Raw genomic sequence first — 12,129 nt, forward strand, 5'->3', positions numbered from 1 at the left:
GCATGCAGGGGCCAGCACTGGAACAGCAGGGGGTGCTACAGGGCAGGATGGACACACATGGGCTGAGCTGGACAGGAATGTAACAGCAGGGCTGGGTTGAGGGGCACAGGCAGAGTAGTGGGTGGGAAGCCTGCCCAGCACCCACCCACACTCTACATGGCTCTTATAACGGCACATCACTTTCACGAGCACCCAATTCAGCCAGCAACTCAGCTGCTGGCTGCCATGCCCTGGCAACTCCCTGCAGGCATCTTCCCACAAGGTCTGCAGAGCAGACTGAGGACAAGGTGCATTGTACCAGTGACAGCCCCACTCCAGGGGATTAAATAACCCCACATTGAACCACTCAGGCTTGGGCTCAGGTGTACTCTGCTATCTGCTCCCTACTGCCCTCAGGGCAGCCAGAAATGTTCGCTCAACACTGCTCTGCTCAGTCAGGACTTGCCAGAGAATGAAGGACCTGAAACTGAGGGCCTGCTCACAAGCCTCAGTCAAGAGCAGAAACAGACTCAGAAGGCATCAGAGGCAAGGAAATAAATTTGGAGACATATGAGCACTCATGAAAACAACAGTCCCACTGCAGGGTTCTAGAGCACAGTATAAAAATCTATACAGAATAGAATAGATCAGGTGAATTTGAAGAGCAGCTAGCCAAACACTCAAAAACTAACAGCAATTTTTTAAAAAATACATCAGAAGCAGAAAGCCTACTAAACAATGAGTGGGGCCACTGGACGATCAAGGTGCTAAAGGAGCACTCAAGAAAGACAAGGCTGTTGCAGAGAAGCTAAATGAATTCTTTGCATCAGTCTTCACTGAAGAGGATCTGAGGGAGATTCCCACACCTGAGCCATTTTTTTTATTGAATCATAGAAAGATTAGGGTTGGAAGAGACCTCAGGAGGTCATCTAATCCAACCTCCTGCTCAAAGCAGGACCAACCCCAACTAAATCATCCCAGCCAGGGCTTTGTCAAGCTGGGCCTTAAAAACCTCTAAGGATGGAGATTCCACCATCTCCCTAGGTATTCCAGTGCTTCACCACCCTCCTAGTGAAATAGTTTTTCTTAATATCCAACCTGCACCTCGCCCACTGCAACTTGAGACCATTGCTTCTTGTTCTGTTTAGGTGACAAATCTGAGGAACTATCCCAGAGTGAGGTGTCATTAGAGGAGGTTTTGGAACAAACTGATAAATTAAACAGTAATAAGTAACCAGGACGAGATGGCATTCATCCAAGAGTTCTGAAGAGCTCTGGGTGTCCCTAAACTCTGACTGCCAGAAGCTGGGAGTGGACGCAAGGGATGGATCACTTGATGATTACCTGTTCTGTTCATTCCCTCTGGGCATCCTGGCATTGGCCACTATTGGAAGACAGGATACTGGGCTAGATGGACCTGTATGGCCGTTCTTATGTTTTTATGAGGGTGGAAGTGTGTTCCAGTGGTTAGGGCACTAGCCTAGTGCTTAGGAGACCTGCGCTCAATTTCTCCACCCCCAACACTGTCAAAGGATGTGATTTCCAAATGGGTCATTGGGGAATATCCACACTTCCTTTGGTAAGGCTTAAAGGGCTCCAATAAAATAAGCATCAAACCTAAATCTTTGACCAAAAACTCAAACTGAACTAAACTCAACATTAGGAAAACTTCAGTTAACTCCTTAAAAATGCCTTTTACTTACGTTATGTGTCTCTTATCTTCCAAGCTCTGGACAGGACCAGAGACACCAATACAGAATTCTATTTTATTCTATATAGGTTCTTATGCCACCCACATCACTGTAGCATCTGAGCACCTTGTATTAAGTGACGTGACTCACATCTGTCATGTGTCATTTACTCTCCCGCATCCTTTCCCCAGGGGGAGAACTTTGTGTGCAGAGGAGTGTTTTGTTTTGGTAGGGTTTTTATATTTGGACATGCCACTCTTTGTTTATACCAGAGCAGGCAAGAATGAAGATGTGCACCTGGTCCTTGAAGAGGAAGGTGGTGAGGTTTGTGCTGGTCCTTAGAAAAGCCTGTTCTCCAGGTATTTCTAGTTCAGTTGGAGAAAGGAAGAATGGTGATATATATGCTGAAGGCTACCCGCTAACTGCAGCCAACTCTCCTTGTGAAATCTCGGTCCCTCGGGAGGGCTCCCCTATGTTTATCCACTGTGTTATATTAGCTAGAAAGTCAGTGGTTATTAACAGGTCTCATTGAAAGATCAGATAGTTTGGAGAGAACTTAGATTTTAGGCATTCAGCTAAACCATACCTTATGAGGGTTGCTCATTGCTACTAACACACAGACACCTTGTTCCTATTGTGGGCCATGCCGGCATCCCCTCCTCAGCACCATCCATCCCTCTCCTATCTTCCTGGCACAGGCCTTACCTCCAAGCCGGTGTAATTCATTCCAACATAACGCGGGATGAGGCTGCCTTTACGAACAAGCGTAGCGTACAGACTTGTCCCCAAGGGGTCCTTCTTCCTCGGCTGTTTGAGGAGGAGACAAAACCACAGGATGGAATGAGTGCCAGACTATAAAACAAGAAGCGTTGTGTATATAAATAGTCTGGGCTGCAGTGTGGTGGCACAGAGCTGCCATAACTGACAATAAAGCAGCAAGTGATAATTAAAGCTCACTGTCCCCTGGAGCCTTTCCAATAAGATCAATATAATAAATCATTCTGCTTTTGCATTTAAATATTTAATAATCTGCATACACAATGGCCACTAACTTCCTGATCCTTCTTGGGGTGGCGGGAGGCGGGGGAGGGGATGGAGAAGAATGGAGAAAAAGAAACATACTTGTATTAGCTGAGAGGGGTGTGATTTTTTGGCTGGGGTAAAGTGAGTTTGTGAGGCCTCAGTTCCACCTACAGTTACCTGTGAAACTTACTTAATTGGTGTCAAGTATCAGAGGGGTAGCCGTGTTAGTCTGAATCTGTAAAAAGCAACAGAGGGTCCTGTGGCACCTTTGAGACTAACAGAAGTATTGGGAGCATAAGCTTTCGTGGGTAAGAACCTCACTTCTTCAGATGCAAGACTTGCATCTGAAGAAGTGAGGTTCTTACCCATGAAAGCTTATGCTCCCAATACTTCTGTTAGTCTCAAAGGTGCCACAGGACCCTCTGTTGCTTTTTACTTAATTGGGACCTTCCTGCCAGTCGTTCAAACAATAAAGCATGGCACCCACATTATTCTGTGTTGTATTTTTCTGTGAGTCTGCAATGGGTCTGAAAACAGGAACAAGGCTTATTTGAGAGGAAAACAGGATGATCCCTTGACGGCCATGTAAATATCTGATATTTCAGAGGATGCAACTTTAACTCACAAAAAATAGCTGAACAGCTCTTGTGCCAGGTTAGTCTTTCTGGAGCTGGGTGTCTTGTGGTTAGGGTGTAGGACAAGCGCAGTCCATCTGAGTGCCAGCCCCAGTTCTGATACTCACTAGCTATGTGACCTTGGGCAAGGTTATTTACTGTAATCTCTCTGGGCACATATACAGCAGAGCTACCTGGCATGCTACCTGGCATGCTGTGTGGCCCTCACAACAACCTTGTAGTACACCAGGCATTCACAAATGATCCCAGAAGTGCACAGGCAATGTCACCATCATGCATATTAGTCCCGCTCTGAGTAAGGCTAACCACTATGTGGCCTTTCTCTGTGCCAGTCCCTCACCAGGGTGAACAGAGATCGCTGGCATAACAGCCCCAGTGATGCGAACAGTCCTGTCACTGCTGCAATAAGTAATTTTTGTTAGCTCAGTTACTGCTACCCTCACATGCTCAGTCCCTTAATTGTCCCATCTTCACAATAATATATCAACCCTCCTTATCCTTATTCGTGTACCTTCCCTGGGAATTCTAACTGTATGTCCTCAACATCTCTGGTCCAAAAACAAATGCCCAGCAGGAAAGCACAGAAATTTGCCAAGGTACAGAAGTTGTTACCTTTATTTTAGCCCTTGAAATTTCAAAGGATGGATGCACTACTGATGTAGCTCTTAACCCGAGTCTGATTTTCATTCTAGTGGATGCTAAGCACTGTGGAAATCCCAGAGCAGGCCTGGGGCAGGTTGAAATGTTCTAAAGATTCTGATAAACTTGAGATCCAGGAAAAGATAGAAAGGTCTTCTTGGCTATGCTAAGGGACTCAGACCAAGTGTTCTAATTCGAGGAGGAGGAAAACGAGGTCCTCTTTTGTCCCTGGAAGATACTAGCCCGACTGCCCTTGATTGTGTAAATAAATTATAAATTGGAGATATCCCATCTCCTAGAACTGGAAGGGACCTTGAAAGGTCATTGAGTCCAGCCCCCTGCCTTCACTAGCAGGACCAAGTACTGATTTTGCCCCAGATCCCCAAGTGGCCCCCTCAAGGATTGAACTCACAACCCTGGGTTTAGCAGGCCAATGCTCAAACCACTGAGCTATCCCTCCCCCCAAATGAATAACCCTACTTTGATACTGCAGCTGGCATGTGTGTGTGTTTGTGCATGTGTGTGTGTGTGACAAAGTACATTGAAAGAAAAGGTCTCAGCATAATGTGCAGATCAATCATGCTGTTCTTTAACAGCTATACCACAACAATTTACTCCTCCCTAAACTCCACCATAACTAATACAGGTCATTAATAAATCATGAGAAAAACCAATGCAGCAAACCATTCCCTATGTAATCTCACCATCACAGAGCACATAAAGGCACCTCCTGGCAGCACCTGCTAATAGTTATTACTCCATTGATACGCCCACCCTATTTCATGACAGCAAAGTCACTCATTATGCAAATTATGAGAATGGCATACAGAATAACGGTCACGGTTTTCCACACAGACAGAGAAATTCACTAACACAGCAATAAATGGCTCCTATTGCTGTTCAGTGGGGACAAAGTCCCACTCTGCCACTCTGGAAAAATTCAGAGCTTTTAAAAATGCTCCAGTCATGCACTTTGTCTGGCCACTCTAAGTATGGGTCCTTCACGCTGCCCCCTTCTCCCTCCCATATGCCCTCACCTGGCCCCCACCGCCTTTTCCACATGTCCCACTTGGGCCCTGCCTCCCCTCCTTTATGCCCCCACCTAGTCCCCCACTTCTCCTCCCTGATACCCTCACTCAGCCCCTTCTTCCCCCCCATCCCCATCTCCCTTCCCAATTGTGCATCCCTCACTACCTGTCCCATTCACCTGCATGCAGTCCTTGCCTCCCCTTCCACTCATAATTGTCTAACGTCCCTGTGACAGGTTCAGCAAGGGCTTACACGGAGAAGTAATATTAGAGACACACAATATTTTAGCTTTGTTTACTGCAACATATAAGCTGGAAACATGCAAAGGAGCTAACCACACAGAACCAGCTCTCGACAAATCCCCAGCGAGTTCTCTGTAAACCTGTTTGAGAACCTGTGTCTACAACACAGGAGACCTGGGTTCTAGTCTTGACTCTGCCATTGGTCTGCTGGGTGACCTTGGGCAACTAGTTCCTTTCTCTGTGCCTCAGTTTCCCTATCTGTAAAATCAAGATAAGGATGCTGACCACCTCCATAAAGCTCTTTGAGATCTATTGATGAGAGCTAGGGATTATTTAATTAATATTCACTATGCCCTTTGGGGTCCTTGGAAAGACAGCACTAGGAAGGGGCAGAGTGCTGGGATTTGCTTGCAGTGTTTGCAAATCTCAGTCTCACCTGTGTTCTTGTCTCCCAGAAGGCCAAATTAGAAAGGGCACTTCAGAGTTTGACATCATTTTTCATTATTTCCTAACACACTCATTTCCAGGAGAAAAAAAACACATTATTTCTCTCTTCTAAAGAGGCCCCAGGGGCACTCTATTTGCTTGTCTCCTTTAGTGCATTCTCCAACTTGTGAGACTTTGAAAATCTTAAACTGTTTCCCAGTGGGGATTACAATGGTTACACAAGATTTCCTTTACCTGACCTCAGCCAACTCAAACTAAGCAAGTCTTGTGCAAGTCTGTTTGTTTAGAAGCCTGGAATTAGATACCATGGGATGTGTGCAGCGTAAGTTTATGATTACTAATTTTTATTATTTATATTGCGGTAAGTCCCAGGAGCCCATCATGGACCAGGACCCCATTGTGCTAGGTGCTGCACAAACACAGAACAAAAGACAGTCCCTGCCCCAAAAAGCTGCCAATCTAAGTATAAGACAAAGGACACCAGGTGGAGACTGACAGAAAATCCAGACTGCCTGCCCAATGGACGAATAGATGGATGAAGTGGCAGTGAAACAATTTGACTCCCCCATACCCACATGTCTCAGGGTGCAAATTAGTTGGCCAATGCTCACCAGCACCAGTCTCAAGTGGTAGTGATGAAACGATCGGAGGTACCTCACAGGAATCTTGTAGCTCACTAGCACCTCCTTGGTGATTTTGTCGGCCACAGTCAGGATCACAGCTGGAAGGGAAAGAGCAGAAATACACATAAGCAAGTACAAGGACTTAGGGGAGGCTTAGAACTACTCCACATTGCTGACCAAGGCTGGTGTTCGAAGACAAGAGGCCAGATTCACCCCAGGATCTGTCATCACTAGAGGAGGCAGCAGAAAGTCTGCCAGGATGTGGAGGGGTTGTGGTGTTGCAAGAAGCTGCAACCTCCTCTCCACCAAGAGGGGTGAAGGGGGCCAGCCCTGCTCCAAAAGGGGTGGTCAGGAAGGAAGGGGTGTATCCACGGGGGCTGGGAGATGTTCTGATTCTGTGCATCTCTGCAGCAGCCTTCACTAACCGGGCTCCTATAGAGTCCTGTCTGTAACCAACCAGCTCCCCACGCCCATCAGAAATCCCTGAGAGAGGTTGGCAGTGCCACCATCTACCCTTCCCTCAGGGAGAACACCCCAAGGGCACACAGGCCCAGACTGAGGCACTGGCTTTAATGGATCTAACCCCTGTGGGTTAAACAATATTGAGAAGCAACAAAGTCCATATTCCAGGTTTGTCAGAGAGGCCTGACACTGAAGCCCTTCAAAAGCTGGTACAAGTGTGGTTTAGATTGTTTTAAGAATATAGGATTTGCCTTGATCCATCTAATCTGCCTCCTTGTCTCTGGCAATGGCCAGTACTTAGTAGTTCAGGGAGAAGTGAGAAACTGCTATAATGCACCTAGACAACCATGAAGTCCTTTACGTGGGATGAGGGAGAATTCCTTCCTGACCCTCCCAAGTGATCAGTTTATACCTTGAAGCATGAGCTTTGATGACAATTATTATATGATCCATGGCTGCAAACGTTTTGGTTTATGAGCTCTTTGGCCAGGCAAGAATAGCGAAATCCTAGCCTTTCTCCTCCATGCCTCCTGCGCCAGCTCTACACCTGAGACTGGGAATGAAGCTGTTCTTCACTGGTTGAAGAACCCGCCATGATGGCCCTTTATACCTCCTCCATCCCCCATGTGAGGCTTCTTTATGCCACGATGTAAACCATAGTCAGGGCTGTTAAAGAAATGTCACATGGGGTTTGTAATTGTGTTTTAACATGTGTCAGCTAACACAACGGTAAAGTCTAGTGTTGACAGAATGCAAACATTCACATCCCATCCACTCCGGAAATCACAAAGGGCGAGGGAGTTAAAACCCAATGAAAAACTCCAGCACAGACAAGTTCTGTGTGATTAAAATAAATACATCGGAATTAGAGTCTAGTGTTGGCAATTCCTCCCTCTTCCCTGAGCGTCCCTGGATTAGTTCAGCACCAGGAACAGCACCTTGCCACATGCATGACCCTGGGATGTCCTCAACATTTAACATCACCCAAAGCAGAGGGGCTGCTCCGTGCCCCATGGCAGAATACAAGCAGGCAACCATGCAGTGGGTTCTGCCTGCCAGTTGGAAGGGTTTTTGCACAGGCTTGGAGCAGACTGAAGCAGAGGTTGCTACCGATGGCTGGCAGAGGAACAAGCAATGAAAGTACACATCCAGTGGCCTCATATCCACCTGGCACTGGTGCATGGGAGCAGCTGCTGTTCCAACCTAAAGGACATACAGCCTGTCCGCAGCATGGGGAGGTGGATTTTTCACCTTCAGTTCTGGAGTAGCAGCCCTTGGAATTAAGCCTTCTGTTTAGGCACATAACTGGTGCTGTTTGGGCAGCCATAGGCTCCCCTCACACCACCTCTCCCGTAGACCTCACCCCTGACCATCTCTGTGGCAGAGAGGGCAGTTCATCCCCCAGGCACATTTATCCCCTGGGCCTCTCCACTAGGATGCAACGGCCTGATGTTATTCACTCCAGGGTGCTGAAGGAGTTAGCTGAAGAAATCTCGGAGCTTCTGGCAATATTATTTGCAAACTCATGGATGACAGGAGAGGTCCCAGAAAGTGCCCATCTTTAAAAAGGGGGAAAAGGAGGAGCCAGGGAACGAACTATAGACCAGTCAGCCTGACCTCAATACCTGGGAAGCTACTAGAGCAATGTATAAAACATCCCATTTGCAAATACCTGGAGGATGGAGGGGTGATCATTACCAGGCAGCATGGATTTACTAAGAACAAATCATGCCAAACCAGCTTGATTTCCTTCTTTGGCAGGGTAACTGGTTTGGTGGATGGGGAAATGCGGTGGACATAATATACTTGGACTTCAGCAAGGCTTTTAACACAGTCCCACATGACATTCTGATAAGTAAGTTGGAGAAATGTGGGCTTGGCAGAATTACCATTAAATGGATACATAATTGATTAAACAACCACAAACCAAGAGTAACTATTAATGGAATGATGTCAGAGTAGAAGGAGGTCTCAAGTGGGGTTCCATGAGAGGTCTGATGTGGGTCTGGTGTTATTTAACATCTTTATTAATGACCTGGCTGTAGGAATAGAGAGCATACTGATCAAATTTGCAGATGACACAAAGCTGGGGGGGGTTGCCCATACTTTGGATGACAGAGTTAAAATTCAAAGGGATCTTGATAAATTGGAGAACTGGGCTATAGAGAACAAAATGAAATTCACTAAAGACACATGTAAGGTGCTACACTTAGGGAAGAAAAACCAAATGCACAAATACAGGATGAGTGAAAACTGGCTTAGCGGCAGCACTGCTAAGAAGGATCTGGGAGTTGTGGTGGATCACAACCTCAGCATGAATCAGCAATGTGATGCTGTTGCAAAAAAAGCTAATAAAATTTTCAGTTGCATTAACTGAGGCATAGCATGCAAGTCACGGGAGGTGATAGTACCACTCTACTCAGCTCTGGTTAGGCCTCAGCTGGAGTATATTGTGTCCAATTTTGGTCACCAATGTATAGAAAGGATGCAGAAAAACTGGAAAGGATCAAAGGGGAGTGATAAAGATGATCAGAGGGATGGAACACAAGCCATATGAGCAAAGGCTGAAGGAACTGGGTATGTTTAGTTTGGAAAAGAGGAGATTAAGGGGGGATATGATAGCAGTCTTCAAATACTTGAAAGGCTGCCATAAAAAAGGTGGAGAAAAGTTGTTCTCTTTTACCACAGACGGCAGGACAAGGGGCAATAGGTTCAAACTACAGCATAGCAGATGTAAACTTAAATCTGAGGAAAAACTTCCTAACTGTAAGCACAGTAGGACAGTGGAACAGTCTGCCTAGGGAGGTCATGGAAGCTCTTTCGCTGGAGGGCTTCAAAAGGTGGCTGGGTAGCCATCTGTCTTGGATGGTTTAGACACAAATCCTGCATCTTGACTAGATGACCCTTGTGGTCCCTTCTGCCCCTACGGTTCCATGATTCTCTGGTTATAACAGTACTGCTCCAGGGCCTTGCCTTGCACTAGTGCCTTTCACCTCGGATGTTCCCAAAGTGCTTTGCAGTTATACAGGGATCCCTCCATCAGCCACCCAGCTCCTACTTGGTAAGAGAAGCACGCCCCTTGCTGCATAGCTGGACTACAGTTTTATACATTGTTAGGAGGGGACTTGACTGTGCCCAGAAAAGTAGGTACTTCCAGGGCTAGCAGGCAGTGTAGGGATGCAGAATGGAATTACTCACCCTGGAACTGGGTCAGAATTCCAGAGTCAACACCTCAACTCTTTGAAACAGCACCTGGGCGTATTTTAGGGTGATCAGTGCTCAGGGCCTGTTTTATGTCCCATCCAAAAGCCAGCACTTCAGACAGCACAATACTCCATTGGGGGCACGGAATAATGCTGACTCAGAGGGAAGATAGCCATCAACACCACTTCTTGGTGGTTTCTAAAGCAGGCATCTCCTCTGAGACCCTACCCAGTCCAGATCCTGTTTACAATGGACACCATGCTGGCTCCCAGTCCAGAGCGGGGATGGCTACAGGCCATTTCCCTTGAAAGCCCTGCTCTGGGGAGGCCATGCAAACTGAATCCCATCAGTCGCTAGGGAAGCATGAAGCTTGATAATGGCTTGGAGAATACAATACTTGCAGCCAGACCCCATTTGCTGCCCTAATGCACAAGTCAGGCCAAGCTCAGCTGCATTGTGAGAGCTCACTGACCTGATTAGACAGCTCTGAGGCAGGGGAGGCCCTTGCTTTGTGTCTCCATGAAAGAAACATGCCTCATTAACTCCCAGCTTTGTCTTCCCCTGGTAGGGCTCCTTTGTGTCTCAAGTCACTTGAAGGAGTGGAGAGGCCTGTTTGGCATGTTGGACCTGTCACCCGAAGAATGGAATCTTGCCTCCCCTATCATTAACTTGGTCTTGCTTTCTGCTCACCCCCATCATCAGAGCAACAGCCTGCTGCCACTTCCCCTGAAGGGATAACCCCCCTCGCACATCCCTCTTCACCTTCCTTGATAAACCACTGATTTAACCCCTTCGGTGACCCCAGTTTAACCCTATGGTATCGCAGCAATGTCTGGTGCCCCCAGAAGAACCAGAGGGAGAAAACCACAAACCTGACTCCTTTGTCAAAGGCAAATCAATGAAAACCACCCCACATCTTGTTATGTTGCCATTTACACTTAGCTCTCCCTACCACCAGCCTAATTATTGATTGCACTGATGGACAATTTAACTCTTCTCTCCACAAGGTCCCAGTGCAGTGAAGCATTGAAGCACGTGCTTAAGTCCATCCCAGTTCAGCAAAGCACTTAACCTTAAGCATATGCCTAAAGTTAAGCACGTGCTGAAGTGCTTTGCCAAATAGGTATAGATTGCTGAATTGAGGCAACAGAGTCTCCTCTCACCCTGCCTTTCCATCCTCTGACTGGAGTTATATGTTTTTCTGCTGTTACTTTTAAAAGACAGCTCAATATATATGCAGATTGTTTTTCTCAGAGACCTTTGTGGAAAGAGAAAGGACTTGCCATTTAAGTTGTAAGTGATAAAACACTCTGTCCCACATTAAAGCCAATCTGTTCCACTAGTCGTCTTTGATATCGGATCACACTCCGCCCCTTGGTGAGCCCTCAGAGTGCAAACAGGATGGTAAATGAGGTGACTACTCCAGTGCTTACTTTGTAATGAAAGAGGTGTTGGGGCTCAAGCAATTATTTTACATTCATAACTGATGCAGCAAACCCAGAGGTGCCGGACTATGAACTGCCAAGCCTAGAGGCTCAGGCCTGGCAAGCCGCGGCACAAATTAAGCACTACCTCATATCTTGGGTAGAAGAGAGGCAAGAACCCAGCCACAGAGGAAAAGAAAGAGAATAGAAGGCCGAGAAAACAGAAAATACTTTAAATCATGGCAAAATAGTTTACTCTAGTGTATGTTCATTACAATTTGATCCTGCAGGGTGCTGAACACTCTGACCCCAACGTAACAAAGCACTTGAGCACGTGCTGAACTGGAAGCATGCAAATAGCCTCACTGAAGTCACTAGAATTATTTGTGTGCTTTACTGGATCAAGCCTTCTCAAACAGCAACTCACCGAGTCCCTACCTGCACGTGCACACACCTCCCTGAGGGTTGGGGCTGGATCTGAAAGGTATTGGTTTGAGCTGCCTTCTTTGATGACAGCTGCTTTTTGTAGAGCAGAGTGGTTGACCTGGCTACTTGACTGTATCATTTTAAAGTGATGGCAGGGCTTTAGGAAGGGTGCATCTTCATGTGTTTTATTTAACTAGCTATCCAACCACCCACCCACCTCTGGAACAGCACTTCTTATCAGCTACGGTATGTCTATACGTGGAGCTGGAGGGCAAATCCCAGCTCAAGGAGTGGAGTGGCAGGAT

At 46.7% G+C, this 12,129-nt stretch overlaps 1 protein-coding gene across 1 annotated transcript in view; it reads right to left on the minus strand.

Moving 5' to 3' along the window:
• Positions 1–12,129, minus strand: part of LOC117883881 (coiled-coil domain-containing protein 33-like) — a 202,192-nt gene that overhangs the window by 70,314 nt on the left and 119,749 nt on the right. The window contains exons 5-6 of the mRNA XM_034783715.1: positions 6,297–6,406; positions 2,376–2,477 (exon numbers count right to left, since the gene is read on the minus strand). Coding sequence (XP_034639606.1) covers positions 2,376–2,477; positions 6,297–6,406 — 212 coding nt within the window. The remainder of the gene's footprint in view (positions 1–2,375; positions 2,478–6,296; positions 6,407–12,129) is intronic.

The sequence above is a fragment of the Trachemys scripta genome, chromosome 10 (genome assembly GCF_013100865.1).
Source record: "Trachemys scripta elegans isolate TJP31775 chromosome 10, CAS_Tse_1.0, whole genome shotgun sequence".
Taxonomy (NCBI): domain Eukaryota; kingdom Metazoa; phylum Chordata; order Testudines; family Emydidae; genus Trachemys; species Trachemys scripta.